This window comes from Canis aureus, chromosome 36 (genome assembly GCF_053574225.1).
Source record: "Canis aureus isolate CA01 chromosome 36, VMU_Caureus_v.1.0, whole genome shotgun sequence".
In the NCBI taxonomy this organism is placed as follows: domain Eukaryota; kingdom Metazoa; phylum Chordata; class Mammalia; order Carnivora; family Canidae; genus Canis; species Canis aureus.
The window spans coordinates 11,881,942-11,901,228 of NC_135646.1; the positions used below are offsets into that span (position 1 = coordinate 11,881,942).

The 19,287-nt window shown below is 34.1% G+C and overlaps 1 protein-coding gene across 9 annotated transcripts in view; it reads left to right on the plus strand.

Moving 5' to 3' along the window:
- Window positions 1-19,287, plus strand: part of ERBB4 (erb-b2 receptor tyrosine kinase 4) — a 1,106,505-nt gene that overhangs the window by 1,055,347 nt on the left and 31,871 nt on the right. For all 9 annotated transcript variants that reach the window (XM_077885345.1, XM_077885343.1, XM_077885348.1 and 6 more), the window contains 4 exons: window positions 1,165-1,240; window positions 4,514-4,660; window positions 6,749-6,846; window positions 8,511-8,681. In XM_077885345.1, coding sequence (XP_077741471.1) covers window positions 1,165-1,240; window positions 4,514-4,660; window positions 6,749-6,846; window positions 8,511-8,681 — 492 coding nt within the window. The remainder of the gene's footprint in view (window positions 1-1,164; window positions 1,241-4,513; window positions 4,661-6,748; window positions 6,847-8,510; window positions 8,682-19,287) is intronic.

Below are 19,287 nucleotides of genomic sequence, written 5' to 3' on the forward strand. Positions count from 1 at the left end.
GCAAGATTGCACAGTAGAAGTCTATAAATCACATGACTTCACTTGTCTTAAGAACATACAGCTGTAGGATTTGTCTAAAGCAAGATTCATTATAGCTTTAAGTGCCTAGTAACCATTAAGTCTTTATCAAGCCACCTGTGATTTAAACTTACTTCTTTAACACAATGGCCGTAGTCCATAAAGTCGGCTAACTCCTTGCCCACAGGGAAATCACTTTCACTGTGTCTTCTGTTCCCTTTCACTGAATACCATGATTCTGTCGTAGTTACCTTGGTGTCACCTTGGTGAGCAGCGAACCTCATGATTTCAAAAGCCTATTTAGTTTTAAGCTTTCTACTGCAAAGTAAAAGTGTTTATCTTTATTCCGTAGAACCTAATTATATTTCCAGCTATATAATGCTGCCCTTCCTAGTTGAGACTTATTCTGCTGACCCATCATCAGCAGGGTATGTGAGTTGAGTTGTTTTTCCTGTTGTGATGATAGATTTGTACTCATCCTCTCACATTCTTTTATATAATTCCGAGTTTGAAAATGGCACATATTTTCAATACTGGCTAACCAAGACAAGGGAGATCATTTGTGGCTGGGGAACAAAGCAAGCCTAACTCTGGGATTCATTGCTTTAGAGGCTTAAGGGACCAAATCATATGAGAGGAAGAAGGTGCGGGCAAGTTTAGGAAGAGTCTATTTTACTGGTGGCCAGAAATTTTGTGAGGGGGAAAAAAAGGGTAAGTAAAAATGTAAGGAATCTCATTGGGGGAAAAAAATGTAGTAAACCATATTTCTAGAAGCACATCTCTTAAATGTTTAGAATTGATATTGTGAGTCATAGTTAACTAGTAACTAAACTAATTGATAAACATTATTAAGAACTATAGAAAATCATACTGTTTTACTTATCATTGTTTATGAAGCTTTTAAAAATAAATATATCTTTAGGTTAATTCACTTTAAGAATTTTATAAATTTCAGTTCATTGTTCTCTGTATTGAAAAATAATATGTTTATTATTATTATATATGTATTTTCTATACACACAAAAATACACATCAAAAAATACAATTGAGACAAGCCAGCGACTCATATTTTGGGAAATGAATATAGTAATAACCTTTTATGTAGCTATAAAACTTTCACTTTTTATTTCTCTTTTTATTTCTCAGATGCCAATTAAATGGATGGCTCTCGAGTGTATACACTATAGAAAATTCACCCATCAGAGTGATGTTTGGAGCTATGGTAAATAAATCTTCCTTGTGAATTAAGGGTTTTAAAGCAAAAATAAATATATTAGGCTCATGTAAAATCCTAAGCCAATTTATTTTATTGTGTTGGAAATACCACCTTACAAGCCTTGTTTCCTAAAGGAATTAACTCTTTGCTCTTCCAGTTACAAAAATGAAACTCTAAATTGTATCATTTATCTACCTTTTTTGTCATTCCTTGGTTCTCTGTTATAAGCTAATATATTAAAGTCTCACTTGAGTTGTCTATCATAACCTTTGGTTTGGTAACAACTTTTCTGATCATTTTGACAGAAAAAAATAGCCAATTTTAGTTTAGGAAAAATGTCATAGAGCCTCCTAGCCTTAATTTTCAAAAGCTCTTTGAAAGTATGTTAAAAATAAAAGAATTTCTGTTCTATAATAAGAAAGAGGTTATTTTTGTAACAAAGAACAATTACTGAAAGCAGTAAGGTGAGACCAATAAATGTGAGGGGAGAAATAAGAGAGAAGATTTCTAGTTGCAGCTTTGATTTTAATTTACAAACTACTTTGGAATAAACAGACACATTAGAGAGTGACTACTATGAACTAGAAAAGAGTAATTTTAAATATTGAATTTAATTGCATTTATTCAATTGTTGAGATGAGATACTTACATGTATGTGGCGATTTACAACTTACGTTCATCCGGGTATTATTAAGAATGAATCAGAGACGCCTGGGTGGCTCAGTGGTTGAGCATCTGCCTTTGGCTCAAGTGATCCCAGGATTGGGGATCAAGCATTAGGCTTCCTGTAGGGAGTCTGGTCCTCCCTCTGCCTATGTCTCTGCCTTTCTCTGTGTCTCTCTTGAATAAAAAAAATAAATAATCTTAAAAAAAGGAATGAATCAACACCTTTTCTAAGTTTAAATATAAACATAAAACCATATTTCTTACAAATAAAAACCACAACCCCCATTTAAGCAAAAAGGTGGTGGTGTGACTTGAAAGCATGGTACGATTTAGTTCACTAAAATTTAAGCCTAGCTTTATCTTTGTTTTTGTTTTTAGAAAGAAAGACTTAATCCATTCAATCATTAAAGAACTTACACCTCTTATCTAGAAAAGCACAAATTATCTTAAAAAAAAAATTAAGACATTTCTGTAAAGTGTTTTTTTCCCTCCACACACGTATGCTGTTGGCTTAAAATTTCCGTGAAGGTCACATGTATTCTACTAGGCTTAGAAATACAAAGTGTGCTGGGTTTGAAATTTAGGCAAGTGTAGGGAAATGATTGAAAGAATGTAGTTGCTGAACTGTAAGGACTGAATAGAAACACAAATCTACTATGTTTATTACATGATACAAATTAGTGTATATATTATATGATATAGATTTATAGATTATATTTTCTATGATAGACTTATATGTTATCATATGTGTTTTGATATATGACATACATATCATTTTTTCCTTTTTCTATGTATGTTTCCCTCATTTAAATATAGCAATCAAACAATTTTAAACAACCTCTACAATAAGTACATAGATAGATAGATAGATAGATAGATAGATAGATAGATAGATAAATACTCTGCTTTGAAACATAGCCCAGGTCATCAACCCATATCTATAAGACATTTTAAGATTTTTATGATGTATCATAGTTGATTGCAAAAGGTATACAAGGCAAAGAGAAACACAATGTTTACAATGCACCTTTGTGGCAAATTGCCACTGGATGCATCTTTATTTTTATAAAAATAAATATGTATTAGCTATGGTTTATAGGTTCAAATGACAGAATTGTAAGTTTTGAGGATGTTTCTGGTTCAGTTTTTCTGAGATTGTCCCTCTGCATGAAGCCATCTCTGTTTAACCCTATCTTGCGTTCATTCCTGCAAGGATAGAGTTGGATTGCTATTGGCAGAGGTGGGGGTTTTGCTGTTCCTGCTTTTGTTTTTGTATTTATGTGTTTATTATATTTTCCATCATTTTGATTTGTAATTGGATTGCATTTTGTTTATATTGGAAGTTCTGATAGAGATGTGAGTGTCTATTCTTTTATAACTGCATATATAAGTTAACAAAATATCCTCATCAAATACATGTTCTGTAAATATGTATTTATATTGACTGACTGAATATAGATGGACAGCCATCCACTTCTTAACTTGTTCCAGCCTGTCTCATGGACACTGAATTTTAATTATTGGTTCTACAGAGCCATTCCTTGATGTGCAAAATTAAGTAGGATTTAAACAAGATCAAACACTTAAATTGTGTCACTAGTTACATTTTTACATTATATTTAAAACTCATAAGATTTAAAAAATAATAAGCAAAATCAGGTAACCATGGCAATAATTAGGTAATAAGGATATTATAAAGTATAATTTGAAGATCACATATACTTTTATATTTTAAGCTTTGTATTTTTATTAGTAGTCAATGATAAGTATTATGAGCTAAAAAAAGACTTCAGTTTGAATAAATAATTATTACAGATGGAAGTAAAAAAAACATAGTCCTAATTAATGGATTTTACATAAAAATATGCTTTGTATGCTATGTGAACCAATCAAAATTCATTGGTAAAACTCTTACACACAGCTATTTCTGAATGTACAAGCCTACCCTTAAGAAATGGTGACTTTTTAATTGTATAATTCTGAGATCATAAAGAGGAGTATAGGGTATATTTTCTTGTTCAAATTAGAATCATTATATTTTTAAGCATTTTATTTATTCATGAGAGAGAGAGGCAGAGACACAGGGAGAGGGAGAAGCAGGCTCCATGCAGGGAGCCGGACATGGGATTTGATCCCCGGTCTCCAGGATCACACCCTGGGCCAAAGGTGATGCTAAACCGCTGAGCCACCCGGGCTGCCTTCATTAAAAATTTCAAGACAATAATATGATAGTAGAATTTCCCATAAAGATTTTGTCATTGGGCTTCTTCTAATGGACATAGAAATCTGAAGAGCCTTTCTTTAGACTATTTTTTTAAATTTATTTATGTATTTGAGAGAGAGAGTAGAGGGGGAGGGCAGAGTCTTAAGCAGATGCCACATTGAGTGAGCACAGATCCTGATGCGGGGCTCAATCCCACCATCCTGAGATGACAACCTCAGCCAAAGCCAAGAGTCTGAATGCTTAATGGATTGTGTCACCCAAGCCGCCCTCCCTCTTTAGACTATTTTTGACTGCCTTTCTAAGGAGCTTTCTTTTGTCACTGGCATACAGCTGGTTTCTTCGAAGAGTGTTGTTAATATGCTTATGTAAATATTTGATCTCCAATTTAGGAGTCACTATATGGGAACTGATGACATTTGGAGGAAAACCCTACGATGGAATTCCAACCCGAGAAATCCCTGATTTATTAGAGAAAGGAGAACGTTTGCCGCAGCCTCCTATCTGCACTATTGACGTTTACATGGTCATGGTCAAATGTAAGATTGCAAAATAATTTTATCATCACCATCATCATGCTTAGTAAAGTAATAGTATGGATTAATCTACCTGCATAATGTTTTTTGATATTGAAAAATATGAAAGTTCAAAATAATTATGAAAAAAGATCATGTAAACACCTGTGTTTGTGTGCTTATTGTTAATAGGAAGCAATATGCATGCTTCACGTTATAAAGTCAAAATTTTATGACTCTTCCTCTTCTGATTCATTTCACTTTGAATCTTATCATTTCCATGACAATCAAATTGTCTTTCATAAAGAGATGTAATTAGTCACAATAATGTTAGTCATCTTTATAGGAAAATAGCAGTCTAAACAAATGGTTTAAATACAAAGGGAGAAAGCTTGAAACTGATAGTTTAAAAAAATGAATTAAATGGAAATAGGTTTACCAATTTTAGTCAACAGGAAATTAGCAGAGCAGAATGGGAAATGGAAAGACGTGAATCTACAGTGAAAAAGATTATGAATGCTTACTTTTTTCGATTTGATCATTTGTTTACATCAAATGCTCTTTTCTTCCTCCTTTCTATGCCCCAGACACATATGTATTATAAATGTGTTTTGGCAGCCTAGGCTCTTAATTTAAATAGAATTAGAGAAGTCTCTGGAGTTTCCTACTTAATTTAAGTGAGATTAACATTCAGCAATCTTTCTTGTGTAATCTGGGGTTTTCCCCTTTTGATTTACACAGGGTTAGCAAAGAAACAAACTGGTGAAGGTGAATAAGCATCTTATTAATAAGAGACTTTGGACCCAGATCCACTCAGATTTATATTCATGACATGTGTGATACATTCTGACAGTAAGGAAGAAATAAAAAATGTGCTTTCCAGTTCAGGTCAGCATGCCCTTTTCTCTAAGCATAGTTCTATTTACTCAATATTTAGTTAGAAAGATACTGATACCTCCCGGCGAAGTTAACCTTTTTTGATTCCAATAGTTCCAGAAATACCTATTTTCTCATTAGCATTTTTTTTTGTAAGTGAATGCATATAGTTGAGCTTTGTTAAGAGAGAAAAAAATGCAGGTGATACTAATGATACATGAAATGACACACACAGACTTCCCAGAACAAGAATAAAAATTGAACTCCTGGAAAAGGGAAACAAACCTTATAGCTTTATTGGATCAAACATCATTCAGGAGTCATCTATGGAAGGAACTTTAAAAACATGCATGCATTATATAATTTGATCTCATAACTAGCATCAGAGGTAATTTAAAATACTTTGTTTAGATACTCTGATGAAACAATGAAAAAAATCAGGAAAATATTTTGCCTAATAGAGTTTTACCTTGCTTTTGTGAATTTTAATACTTAAGAAGACAGTCATTTGGCAAGAAAATCAAGGAAAGCTTGGTGCTTTAATTTTTGTGATCTCACCAGCTAAACAGTGCCTGGGGAGATGGGACCCACTTTATCTAGAGTCCCAGCTAAATAATAATACATACCTTGAAAATTGCTGATAGTATTTTTATGCTGCAAAGGCTAGTACTTAGATAAGCTAATGGCTATTGCTGAACAAGCATTACCCATAACTTTGCATTTTCTTTTTCCCCACCAGGAAAGAGCTGGCACAAGAAAGTTGCTTTTTCTTCCTTTTTCCCCTCTGTGCTGGTATACTCCATTGTAACCAGAGCTTGTATTCCATGTCACTCCTGACATAAACTAATAAATCCTATCCCAGTCACCTCTTTTATAACCATCAAAGAGATGTTTAAAAAATAAAAATTCTCTCCATACTTAAGAAAAAAAGATCTGAGATTCTCTAAGTTCCCAGAGTTAGCCTAGGTTATATTTTTAAGAAGAAAAATTAATTTTAAATTAGATCAACAAAGTGAAAAGTCTCTGTTATTCTATCATATATTATATTTTGCTAACAAATATCAACAAACTGATTCAGATAGAACCTCACCTATTGGATTGTTTAACTTTCTTTGTTTTTTTTAGATCATTGTTACTGAAACAATATTTTTCAAACTTAGCCTATGTTTTCATAAAATGTACATCCTGCTTCTTGCTAATTATGGGTATAAATGACTCTTGTGTGTGAATTTCTAGGTTGGATGATTGATGCTGACAGTAGGCCTAAATTTAAGGAACTGGCTGCTGAGTTTTCGAGGATGGCTCGAGACCCTCAAAGATATCTAGTCATTCAGGTGAGTACATATCTGGTCTTTGGAACTGTGGAAATCACCACTCATAGTCGATTAACTAAAGCAGAATATCATGTGAAATGACTTATGGAAAAGAGCCTTTTACTCTATGTCAGAACCACTTCTAAAAATCTTCCCTTAGTATTCAAGTGCCTCTGCTACTGAACAGCCAGATAATTATGATTATCCATATACATAAAAAGCCCTTCTCCCCAGACAAGCCTTCTAGCACTCTGCTTTTTATTAACATGCGTTAAGTCATGTCCATTATTATAATCTTCCCTTTTCAGAATAAAAGCAAGATGGATTTTTGTTTGAATCCTGTCCATGGTTGAAGACAGTGAATTAAAAGTTTCAACATATTGACATTAAAATTTCCTAAAAAAATATTTAGAAATATATTTCACTTTGGGAGATATACAATATCCAAGCAATAATTCCAATTCAAGTGAATTGATGTACATATGAATCAAATGATAGCCCAAAAGAACATTTTATATTAAACACTACAAAAAATGGAGCGGATAATTAAAAAGTTATATTTTTCTATGATTATTTTGACCAAAATCATAAACAAATGCACCTTGGGTTACGCTGAATTAATTTTCCTCAATAAAACAAGGTAGCGTTTATCTTCCTATCAGTAGTCTGACATGAAGATAAAAGCCAGGTTTTAGAATAGTTTCCAGTTATCTTTTCCCAAATTAATTTGCATAAACAACTTGTTTGCAAAAATATCACATAATTCTGAAAAATGAAAAGACACATTTAAGAAATAGATGAAATAAAAAAGAGTGGGATTTTGCTGCCTCTCCCACCTTCATTTATATTATTTGCCATTTATGCTGTGATTTTGAAAGCTATCACTTTAACAGTGTTCTGCTATAGGACAAATCATGGAGTCTCTATGTCCTGAGAACTCTACAATATCAAACCAACTAAATACAATAAAGATTGAAAAGTCAATTGTCCTTTGTTAATTATTCTTAAAGTCACAGCTCAAACATCCTGGCAATGAAGTGTACCATTATTCTAAGATCTGAAATAAATTATGCCTCCCTCAGAACAACCAGAGCAGGGCACCTGGGTGGCTAAGTGTTTGAGCGGCTGGTCGTGATCCCTGGGCCCTGGGATCGAGTCCTGCCTCAGCCTCCTCGCAGGGAGCCTGCTTCTCCCTCTGCCTGTCTTTGCCTCTCTCTAAATAAATAAAATCTTAAAAAGAAAAACCCCCCAAAACCCAGAGCATTCTGCTTTATTCATCTTTTTTTTAAAGGTTTTATTTATCTATTCATGAGAGACAGAGAGAGAGGCAGAGACACAGGCAGAGGGAGAAGTAGGCTCCTCGCAGGGAGCCCCATGTGGGACTCGATCCGGGATTTCAGGATCACACCCTGAACTGAAGGCAGCCGCTCAACCGCTGAGCCACCCAGGCATCCCTGCTTTATTCATCTCTAATGGTATTTATCATATTCTGTTAAATTTATTTATCTAGCTAAGTATGTTACAGGCTCCTTCATGATTGGTAATTGTATTAGGGAATTTTTTTAAAAACAAGTGCATGAATTTTCAGCTACTTATTTTATAGTACATACATTTTCTGCAAAGTCCACATATTGAAGATGAAACGAAGAATCATATTTTTGTTTGTCTGGTGGGCAAACTTTTAGGGTGACGATCGCATGAAGCTTCCCAGTCCAAATGACAGCAAGTTCTTTCAGAATCTCTTGGATGAAGAGGATTTGGAAGACATGATGGATGCTGAGGAATACTTGGTCCCTCAGGCGTTCAACATTCCACCTCCCATCTACACTTCCAGAGCAAGAATTGACTCAAATAGGGTAAGAAACAATTATATACCACCTCCCATATTATTCCTGAGAAATAAAATCATGCAAATATATTGTAAGCTCTAGAATTACAGAATAATTATGCAGCTCATTTCAGTGTGATTTCTAGATTTAAAAGCCACGATATCAATGAAAGATAGGCCATAAATAGTTAATTTTGAAACATAAGCATGACTAATAAAATAAGTTCCCTGACATATCTTTAAGATTTCAAGAGGAGAAAAGTTTCCTTTGTCTTATGTCAATTAAATCTTAGTTTTAAGAAATCTACCAATTCAAACTAATAAAACTATGTGTTTATAAATAAATGAAAATTCTTAACAAGCTAGGCTCTCTTAAGAAGAGGAGATGACAGCAGTCAAGAGGTAATACAAGTACAATTCTCACTTAAGGTACTTTAAATAGGGGCACTTGGGTGGTGGCTCAGTGGTTGAGCGTCTGCCTTCAGTTCAGGTTGTGATTCCAGAGTCCTAGAATTGAGTCCCATGTCAAGCTCCCTGTGTGGAGCCTGCCTCTCCCTCTGCCTGTGTCTCTGCCTCTCTATATGTCTCTCACGAATAAATAAATAAAATCTTAAAAAAACAAAAACAGTTCTTTAAAAAATGAGGACTTTAAACATTTTCTGTCATTTTTAAGTAGAAACAGAAAACTGCAATACTTTGAACTTTATCAGTCATTTTGGGAAGACTACTGAATCACTTCTAAGATGTAGATTTAAGTTTCGAAAGAAACTTCTGAAAAGAATTGGAATTTAATTTTAAATATTAAACGCACTCTATATGAATCCCATTCTTTTTCTAAAAACTGTCAATCCATGTGTTCACTCATTTATTTTTAAAAATTCATTCATTATTCACTTAACATGTATTGAGTACCTCTGAATGTGAGACATTATCAGATGCTTGAGATTCAAAGAATTTTGACATAACTCCACCTTCAAGAAGTGTGCAGGCATTTATGGACATTATCAGAGTGGGACAAACCGCACCCTATTTGTCCTGACCCATAAAACATAAGAAAACTTTCAACTTGCTGCTCATTTTCTAAAGTGAAGTTACTTGTTTTGTTTCAGATTCACAGCAATAATAAAGTAACACTCACCAGGTGTTTACACTGTGCCAACACATATACACTAAGTCTCTGAATCCTTACAATTATCTCCTTGGGTTCTATTATCATCTCTATCTTACAAATGAAGAAACGCCATGGTTAAGGGATTTGACTGTTGGAAAATTAGCCAGTTAATGTCCACCTTCCACTGAAAGTTAGCCAGTGGAAGAGTAGGATTCTAATGCAGGCAGTCTGCCTCTACTGTACATACCCTTGCTTCAAAGTTATTGGAACATGTTATTTTCATGATAAAATTGCTTTTCTTGACAGCTACTTTAATGTTTGAGGTACACGTTGCTTGAAACCCCCCAGGTGATTTTCTTATAAAATACATTCCCCATCTACTCCATACTTTTTGCTCATTTGCCTCATTGAAATGTAGATGATGGGCTGATGTAGAGAGATGTAAAACAAAGACACCTCAATTTTTTTTCTATGAAAAAAAAAGTCATTGCATCTCAATGAGGAGAAGGTAGCTAAAGGGCTTAAAAATTAATTCAATTGATAGCCATTGAGCATCAGTCCTGTTTATGGGAAGGAGCAAAGTCTTTTAGGGGTCTAAAGGAAGCAGTTTTTTCCCTACCTATATGTTTAGCAAAGTGGCCAAATTATAACTCTGGTATTTATAATTTTATGTGACAAATTCATTACTTTTACTAAAATAGAGATGCTTCAGAAAATAGTTTTCCGTCCTTAACATGAAATCTGATAAAAGCCAAGAGCTTGAATCTTTTTCTCTTACAAAGCTTCTCACATTCCAACTTTCTGTTCATTTTAATTTAAGCTCAATGCAAGGAATCCTTAATAAAGGTTTGAATTAACTAAATGAAATTAGTGAGACAAAGTAGAAGACACATGAGGAATTATTTGGCCTTTAGTCATCATTTCGTATTCCACACTATTATTTAAACAATATTATCTGTAGATTTCTTTTTAGATTTTCAAGTCTTTGTTGAGAGAATTGTTCTTAAATACCAATTTATTTTCAGGCATTAAAAGGCCTTATTAATCATCTATATTTTCCTATTTTTTTTAAAAAAATCTAGTCTTATGTAACTTCCATGGTAATTTCTAATTTGTGCAAATGCTGTTTCCCCTACTGCTTCCTATAAAGCTAAGTTCCACTATTTTATAGTTAGAAAATAAATTACTTCAGTTTTAGGTTCTGTGGCCAATTTATGTGGCAAGGGAATATCTTAAAATGAATTTTAATCAAGTGTTTCTTGAGCATATTTGTTGAACCTTGAAACCAAAAAATAATTCTGTTTTTGAATATAGACTGTTTTGCTCACTGTTAAGTTGTAGGTAATATTCTTAAATATCTTTACAATTTCTTTCTTCATTGGTAAAATAAATACAATGGTAGTTAACTTATGTGATTGTTAAATAATTACCTTTTAAAAAGTGCCAGGCATATACTTATTCTTTTCAGAATCACTCAAATTTCATTTTTATTCATTTCTTTGTCAATGTAGTAAATAACTACATTTTCTTATAAGAATTTCTACACATGATCTGTAAAAAGTCTGTTGCTTCAGTCACTACTTGACAAGCAAATTATTTCTCCTGATGTGTTTTTTATAGCAAATAAGATATAGAAGTCATTTCTTCTATGGTGATTTTGGTGATTTCAAACGCCTATGTATTTTGATTCATTGAAACTTTAAAGCAATGAGTCAATTAAAAATACAATGTTGACATTTATCCAGCAAATTGATAGATACAAATGCCAGTAATGCTAAAAAACACCCAACTTATTTATAGCTGCTGTTATTGTTTTTATTACCTTTTAAAATATTATCTTAAATACCTTTATCACAAAAATACACCAAAACACTTACTCTGGCATGATGTAAATAGGAAAGCAAGGAAGCTAACTTCTACAAACTTCAGTTCTGTTCATCTGTGAAGTGGGGATAAAAAAAAAAATCTCAGAATATTGTGAAGATTAACTTCTTAGGATATCTAAGCGTGTTCCCCTTTGATGGATATGTAGCAGATGCTCAGTAGTGTGGAAATAAATGAAGACCCCCCAAAAGAGAAATGTGAAGGCTCTTTATTCAGAGCTTGTTAGGTAGCAAGGGAGTTAGCCACTGCCACTTGCATTTTGGTGGAGACTCAAAGGCAGACAAAAGAGTGGGAAAGCTGTATACTGGGGAAAAGGGAAGGTTTCAGGTATGCCTTGATTGGAGGCTGTTGGCACGGGGAAGCTGTAAGAGGAGCTAATTAGAAGTGGGGCCTCCTATGTGATTAGCTGGGGGTGCATACTCATCTTTCTCTGGTTTGTCCTAAAAGGAAAGTGGTGACAACATTTAGGGAAGCTGTTAGTTAATCAATCTTGACTACTTTGGTTCAGTTGTTACAGATGTCATTGTTTAGCTTCCTGGGTTGCTGCTAGAAGTAACGATGTGGCTTCCTACAAATCTGACATCTAGCAGACTGGCTTCCGGGGCTGTTTATTGTAGAGATGGTTTTCTAGACAAGTTGCTGTAAGTTGGGAGTTAGACTTCTATCTTTATGTGTGATCTGGCCATTGTCCATTTGTGTGTTCAGTTTCGCAATAGGTTCTAGGTTCTCTTGCCGCCTTCTTTTCTCTTGATATATTTATTTAAGTACATAATGCCTGATATTTTCAGTTAAATGCTTGCATGGTTTTTGAATTTCTGTGTAGATGTTTTTCTGTTAATGTGGATAAAAATTTTGTCTTTTTCTTTTGAGTTACCTAGATTTATATTTCTTTGACATAGTGAATTGTATACCAAATGCAGCAGCAGTTAATAAAAATAGCTAATAATTTGATGTGGCTAAAGATAGGCTAGCTTCGATGATATTAGAAAATTTTATTTCATTTAATAAAAGCTTCAGTGCTTTTTTGTGGACAAGGGTTCAATTGTGGCAGGATCATTCAGTAATTCTGATGAATAGTTTTAGAGACGCAGAGTTCTACCTCTTTCAAAAAGATACCAGCTATCTCTCAGTTATCCAGACCAGGGGAAGACAAAGGAATCATAGCTACTGCCCAGTGGTGGAGCAGGTAGCCCAGAATGGATCTCTCTTCGCAATTTAACCTTTCTCCACTTCTTTCAGACCTACTAAGAAATAACTATATTAATAGATCTTGTATTTCTCCTTCTCTTTTTGCCCTTTCTTTCTTAGAATAGGTTATATAAATGAGTTGAAAAATTAAAATATGTAGGCAGAAGAAATAAAGGATGAGGGAAAATAAAGGAGCTTAATCTCAAAAGCACAGTTTCTAAATTATTAATTAAAGGCTGAATATATGACTGCTTATAAAATTGGATTTATATATTTTATTTTGTGCTACTATCATGTTTCCTTCAGATTAAATTTTGTAACTTTGATAAAAGTATCCTAGGAAGGTTGCCACACACTTTGTTATTCCCTTTAAGATTTTTACCAATTCATCACACACACACACACACACACACACACACACATAAATGGAAATACAAGTACACTTTGGTCTCCTCTATAGGATTTATGATATTGTACTAAATATGCTTCTAATGATGTATGTAAACTAAAAAAAAAAAATTCAAGCAAATGGTTAATGCAGGAACAGTGAATCAGTGATGTTATTTACAATAATGATATTTGAAAATATAAGAGTTTCAATTGCGTTTGTGTTTACTGTTCCATAAATCAAAGCCATGATTTCTTATTTTATGAAATAATGAAACTAATAATAGTAATATCAGCTAAAACTTATTGAGTCCTTACTATAGCCAAGTTACTATGCTAAGTGTTTTAAGTGGACTATTTCACTCTTACGTCACAAAGCTCTATGAGGTAGGCACTAATATTTGTCCCATTTTTAAAAGTTAAGAAAATTGAGCTGTGGAGAGTTTAGATGACACAAATAATAAGGAGCAAAGCTAGAAATCAAGCCCAGGTGCCGACAGCCCACATGGAGGCCATACCTAAAATAACAGCGGGGTGGGGAAAGTTCCTCATTTCAAGGTGTTATTAAACTTCTTACTACATATAAAACTAAGACTTTTCATTCATTTAATGGTAATTGAATAAAAGAAAATAATTTGGATGTCGGAATCTCACATGCTAGAGCAAACTCTTTGGTATTCTAGCCTTGATCATACCATTTAACCAAATTTAATTTCTTCACTTAGATGAGGAGAAAATTGAACTAGATCACCAATAAGTTCCTTCTAATTTTAAAAATTATCTTATCAAATGACTTTTTGAACTAGTTATTATATTTTTTACATTTATAAATGTATATTTTATACATTTATACATCTTCTAGTATACAGATGCACTGGAAGATATCTAGTGTATCTTCTAGAGAATATTTAATTGGAAAATGGCCAAAAGCGTTTTGGGTTACCTTTACACACTTTTGTCCTTAAGTGATTTAATATAGAAGAGGAAAATTTAAGGACACAAGTTAAGGAAGCATCTCATAGCTAAATGATGTAGTGGGAGAATTTTTTGATGATATAACAAGGTTACTCTGGTTGCAATTTACCAAGGATCAATATCAATTCTAACAACAGCTGCTACTTGATGATAAATGATTGTAGTCTCAGGATATTGGTTTTACATTTCTTCCAAAATATGTCAAGAATTCCCGCATGGTATCCTTGATATGATATTTGGGATTTTTTTTTTTAATTTGTTAAGCTCAAGGAAGGAGGTCTTCTTACTATGATACTCCATATCACTAGATATTTTTTGTCCCAAAACTTTCTCCATCTGCATAGTAATTTTATTTATTTATTTATTTATTTATTTATTTATTTTTAAAGATTTTATTTATTCATGAGAGACACAGAGAGAGAGAGAGAGAGGCAGAGACATAGGCAGAGGGAGAAGCAGGCTCCATGCAGGGAGTCAGATGTGGGGCTTGATCCGGGACTCCAGGATCACATTCTGGGCTGAAGGTGGCACTAAACCACTGAGCCACCCAGGGATTCCATATATAGTAATTTATAAATTTTTCAAGTTATTATGGTGAAAGTTTAAATGAATTAATATGTTGAATGTTTATCATGGGCTAGGCGCTGTGTTGGACAATGACATATAGAATTGCAAATCAAAAGTTCTGCCTGAAAAAAGGTTATATTCTAGTTAAGGAGATAATATTCTGCAAGCAATATTCCAGATTTTGTAGGAAAAAGACAAAGAAAACAAAAGCAGTGATGCCTGGGTGGCTCAGTGGTTAAATGTCTGCCTTCTGCTCAGCGCATGATCCCAGTGTCCTGGGATCAGGTCCTGCTCCTCCCTCTTCCTATGTCTCTGTCTCTGTCTCTGTCTCTCTCTCTCTGTCTCTTATGAATAAATAAATAAAATCTTTTAACAAAAAAGAAAGAAACCAAATCAGCAGAAGTGGCTATAGAACGTCATTTTAGCTGTATCATTATCAGAGTATGATGATGTAGCTTGGAACAGAAGTAGAGTTTTGGTAGTGCAGGTCTGAAATGGGTCAGAAGGAGTGCTAAACTATAAAACCAACCAAACAAACAAAACCTATATGAACAAGGGCAAGGGAATGTCTTTTTGAGTATAATTTTAAAAATCTTCATGTTTGTAATATTTCCACATTGGACATGCTGAAAACTCTTTTTATGTTATCAGGAGATGGGATGGGCTTCCTCTCAAATTTTCTATTTTTGTCATTCTTATGAAGGCTTGAAATATGATATTGAAATCTCACGCTTCTCATTAAAACCATCCAACTCAAAACAAAATCCTTTTCTGGCCTTCCTGAAAAACAGCTCTCCAATGTCTCTTCTGTTTCTTTTGTCATGACTGTAATTCAGGCCCTCATCACTTCACAAAAATTATTATAATATCTCCCTAAACAAATATCCACATTTTTTTTGAAAATGGGCTCAATTTCTAAATATAGTGTTTGCATTGTACCAAATGAAGGATAATATTACTGAATATTTTGAACACTAATTATTTTCATTTCTTTCTCCTCATCGAACCAGAGTCCTCATCGACTTATTTTTATCAATAGGATAAATTTGAATGAGATATGTTATATTAGACCTCTCTTTATATGATATATAATCCTATTATCACCAATAGTTGAAGGATTTTTGAACATTTATCCTAGGATATTCCATGGTCATTCCAATTGACCAGTCTCTGAAATTTAGTTTTTACTACTCTCTAGCTCACACATACAAAATTGCCGAGAGTTCTAAACATTACCCCTATTGATAGCTTTCAAAATATAGATCATGTGGGTGCTTTCCATTCTAGTTTGGAGGTGTGGGTAAGTAATTTATTTTAACAAAGAGGTATCTTTCCTTATGCATTATAGATTTGTCTTTTTTTTTTTTCTAAATGAGAACATGATGTCAAATTGCCTTTGCTTATTCTTCCAAGTTCTCAGCAGTGACAGGGATATTAAAAATGGTTCTGCTATCTCTGGTTTACCACCAATTTGAGGATATCCCTCAACCTCTCAAATGATGGTTTTTATACAGTAAAATATGAAGTGACCTTTTTGTGCAATGTTTTCTCTACCAGTGACTTTCTTAAAATCTGGGTATATTATTTTAATTATACTATTCATTGTAAACTTTTTTTTTCTCTTTTTCTTTGCATCATTGCTATCATTCTTTTATTACTCACTAACTTCCTATGGATTTTCATTGAATTTAGATCGTGATATCCGGGTAAACATAATGAGAAACCCTCTACAGTATCAGCTCTAGATTCTTCATTTAACCTTATATTTGGAAATGACAATGAAAATCAAACCATCTTTCAATTTCTTAAGTAAAAGAAAAGATAATTTTTAGACCTCTTTCTCTGTACCTTCAGGTATCATAAAACTCACTTCTAGCAGATTTGGACTTTGGGTAGCACCTCCTTGTTGTAGTACATTATGATTCCCTCTACAGTTGTTTCTTTATTCTTTAGAGAATCTACTTTTTCTCTTAGCAAATGATTTTCTATACCCCCTTCAACATTTTCTTTTTTATAAAAAATACTACCGTTATTCTCTCCAATCTACAAACACAGTCTAGCTCTCCATATGTATAAAACTAAAAACTAATGACTATAAATGCATGCTTGCACATGTGATGGAAATGGGATATTTCCGGGCAGCCCAGGTGGCTCAGCGGTTTAGCGCCGCCTTCAGCCTGGGGCATGATCCTGGAGACCCAGGATTGAGTCCCACGTCAGGCTCCTGCATGGAGCCTGCTTCTCCCTCAGCCTGTGTTTCTGCCTCTCTTTCTCTCTCTCTGTGTCTCTCATGAATAAATAAATAAGATCTTAAAAAAAAGAAGAAGTGGGATATTTCCTAAGTCATGGTAACTCAGAGTGATTTCTCCACTCTTGCCACAGGCTAAAGTGGTAGCAAGATATTTAGAACTTCCCAGCTTCAACCTTGATGAAGGAAAGGAGGTTGGCAGTACATACACAGCAATACATTATTTCTCGTGCATTAAAGTCTGTGCCCTCACTTACACACAGACATGAGCTCTCCTTACCATATCAACAATGTAATCTTCTTCTCTATCATTTACCACGGCCTTTTCCTTCCTTTCTCCTAGCATGTATATCCTTTTCTGAACACTTATTTCAACGAGGTTTTCCCTAGTTGGAATATAACCAGTAGAATACAAATAGAACCTGTGTAGTTTGTCCTTGGCCCAAGTAAATAGATCAGATAAATGCAGTAATTTGCAACACCGACATGCCCCATTGTAGTATTGGATAGATGCGTAAGTAATTATAATCTCATGGAGTATCAGGGCTGGAAGGGGTCTTGAAGCCCTCCTCACACAAACTGTCTCATTTTATAGATGTATCAACCAATACTGAAAAAGATAAAACCCATAGCTCCGCATTCTTTCCTTTTAAGGGAGAGATGGGAAATCACGTTCCAACCTCTCATGCCTAAGTCAAACATTCAGTCCTCCGTTGGCCCGGTCTGTTTTGTTACTGGTCAAAACCATGGAAATCTTGATGTTGACTTCAAGTCTAATGAGATTTAGCATCAATTGCTTTGAAAGGCTCCTGCTGGGAGTGCATTGAGAAGCCGGAAACCCTGCTGCTGTTTTGCCTCTTCTGTTTATTCTTCAGTGAGACTCCTCATAACCAAGAGTTAATGGTTTTGGAGGATTGAATGGAACTGACAATGCCAAGAACAATTTAAAAAAAATTTTTTTTAGACAACAGGGAGAACAATATCTATATTGGGACTTAGGAACTACGGGCTTAAAAATAAAATGATCTTTACAAGTTGCACAAATGTTTCAAAATATTCACGTACGAATCTAAATGCAGCATCATTATTGACCACATATTTATGTGTCAGGTTCTGCTCTGAGTTTTTTACACTTGTAGCCTTAATCTTCACAACAAGGGTAGGTAGAGAGCATTGCTGTTCACATTTTTATGATGATAGAGACTGGAGATGGAGATGCAAAGTCTTTTTGTGGAGACTTCCAGCCTGAATGATAAGTGAGATTTGAACCCAGATTTGTCTACACTCTAAGCTTTTAACTTCCAACCTTAATTTGGGGACATCAATATATCCAATGTATATAATTAAATTATTTTAAAAGCCCAATAATTATTCAAATGAGGTTCATTAAAAAAATAGTGGGTAGAGGTTTCTAATTTTTGTCATTTAAAAAAATATCTGGGACAATCTTTATGAAACCTTTTTTTACTCTAGCTTACGAGGTAATATTTCAAAAAGTCCCCTCACCCCTCCTTGTATCTTCTGGGGACTCAGAGCCTACAAACAATATAATTATAAAATCAGAGAGTCACTTTCATTCAGGAATAATTCACAAAAAATAAGTGATAGCTAAAAATGCTTTGAAGTTTACAAAATTGACATTTTATTTTTACACCAGAATCCCCATGTCAGAGTAAACAAAATTCCTGCCCTTTACTACAAGGCTTTACTAAATGGCTTGGTAACTTAGTTAAGAGCTTGGTTATTCAAGAACCAAACCGGGGTAAGGTCTTTAAGACTCCAAAGTGAGTGACCCCTCTATTGAATAATGCTTATTCTGAGAGAACTTGCAGTCATCACTGTTTGTAGCTTCTTCTCAGTACAGGAGTTGGGTCCTGTCACAGGGGTTCCTACAACACTGAGGTACCACGGACCAGAGAAAGGCTGTTTGTTTAAGAAGAGTCTGGCGTTAAAGAACATTTCAGTGATCTTTATGAAATTATTTTACACTCGAGCAATTGTCAGCTGGGCATAAGAAACCTCTGTGAACAATCTTTTTCCCTTTGTTCAAATGTACTAAAGAAGAAAATCACAGCTAGGAAAGGAAACAAAGAGTGAGGAGGGGCAGCTAGAGAAGATACTGAGATTTGGAATGTTAATGAATGTTTTATCTAAATCATTTAGACGGTTATTTTTTAGTATTATTGCCACAAGATTCGTAGCTCTGCTGTACATTATTGGAAACATCTCATCAAGAAGCCTATTCTTTACTGTACTAGACCTGGAGAGCACAAT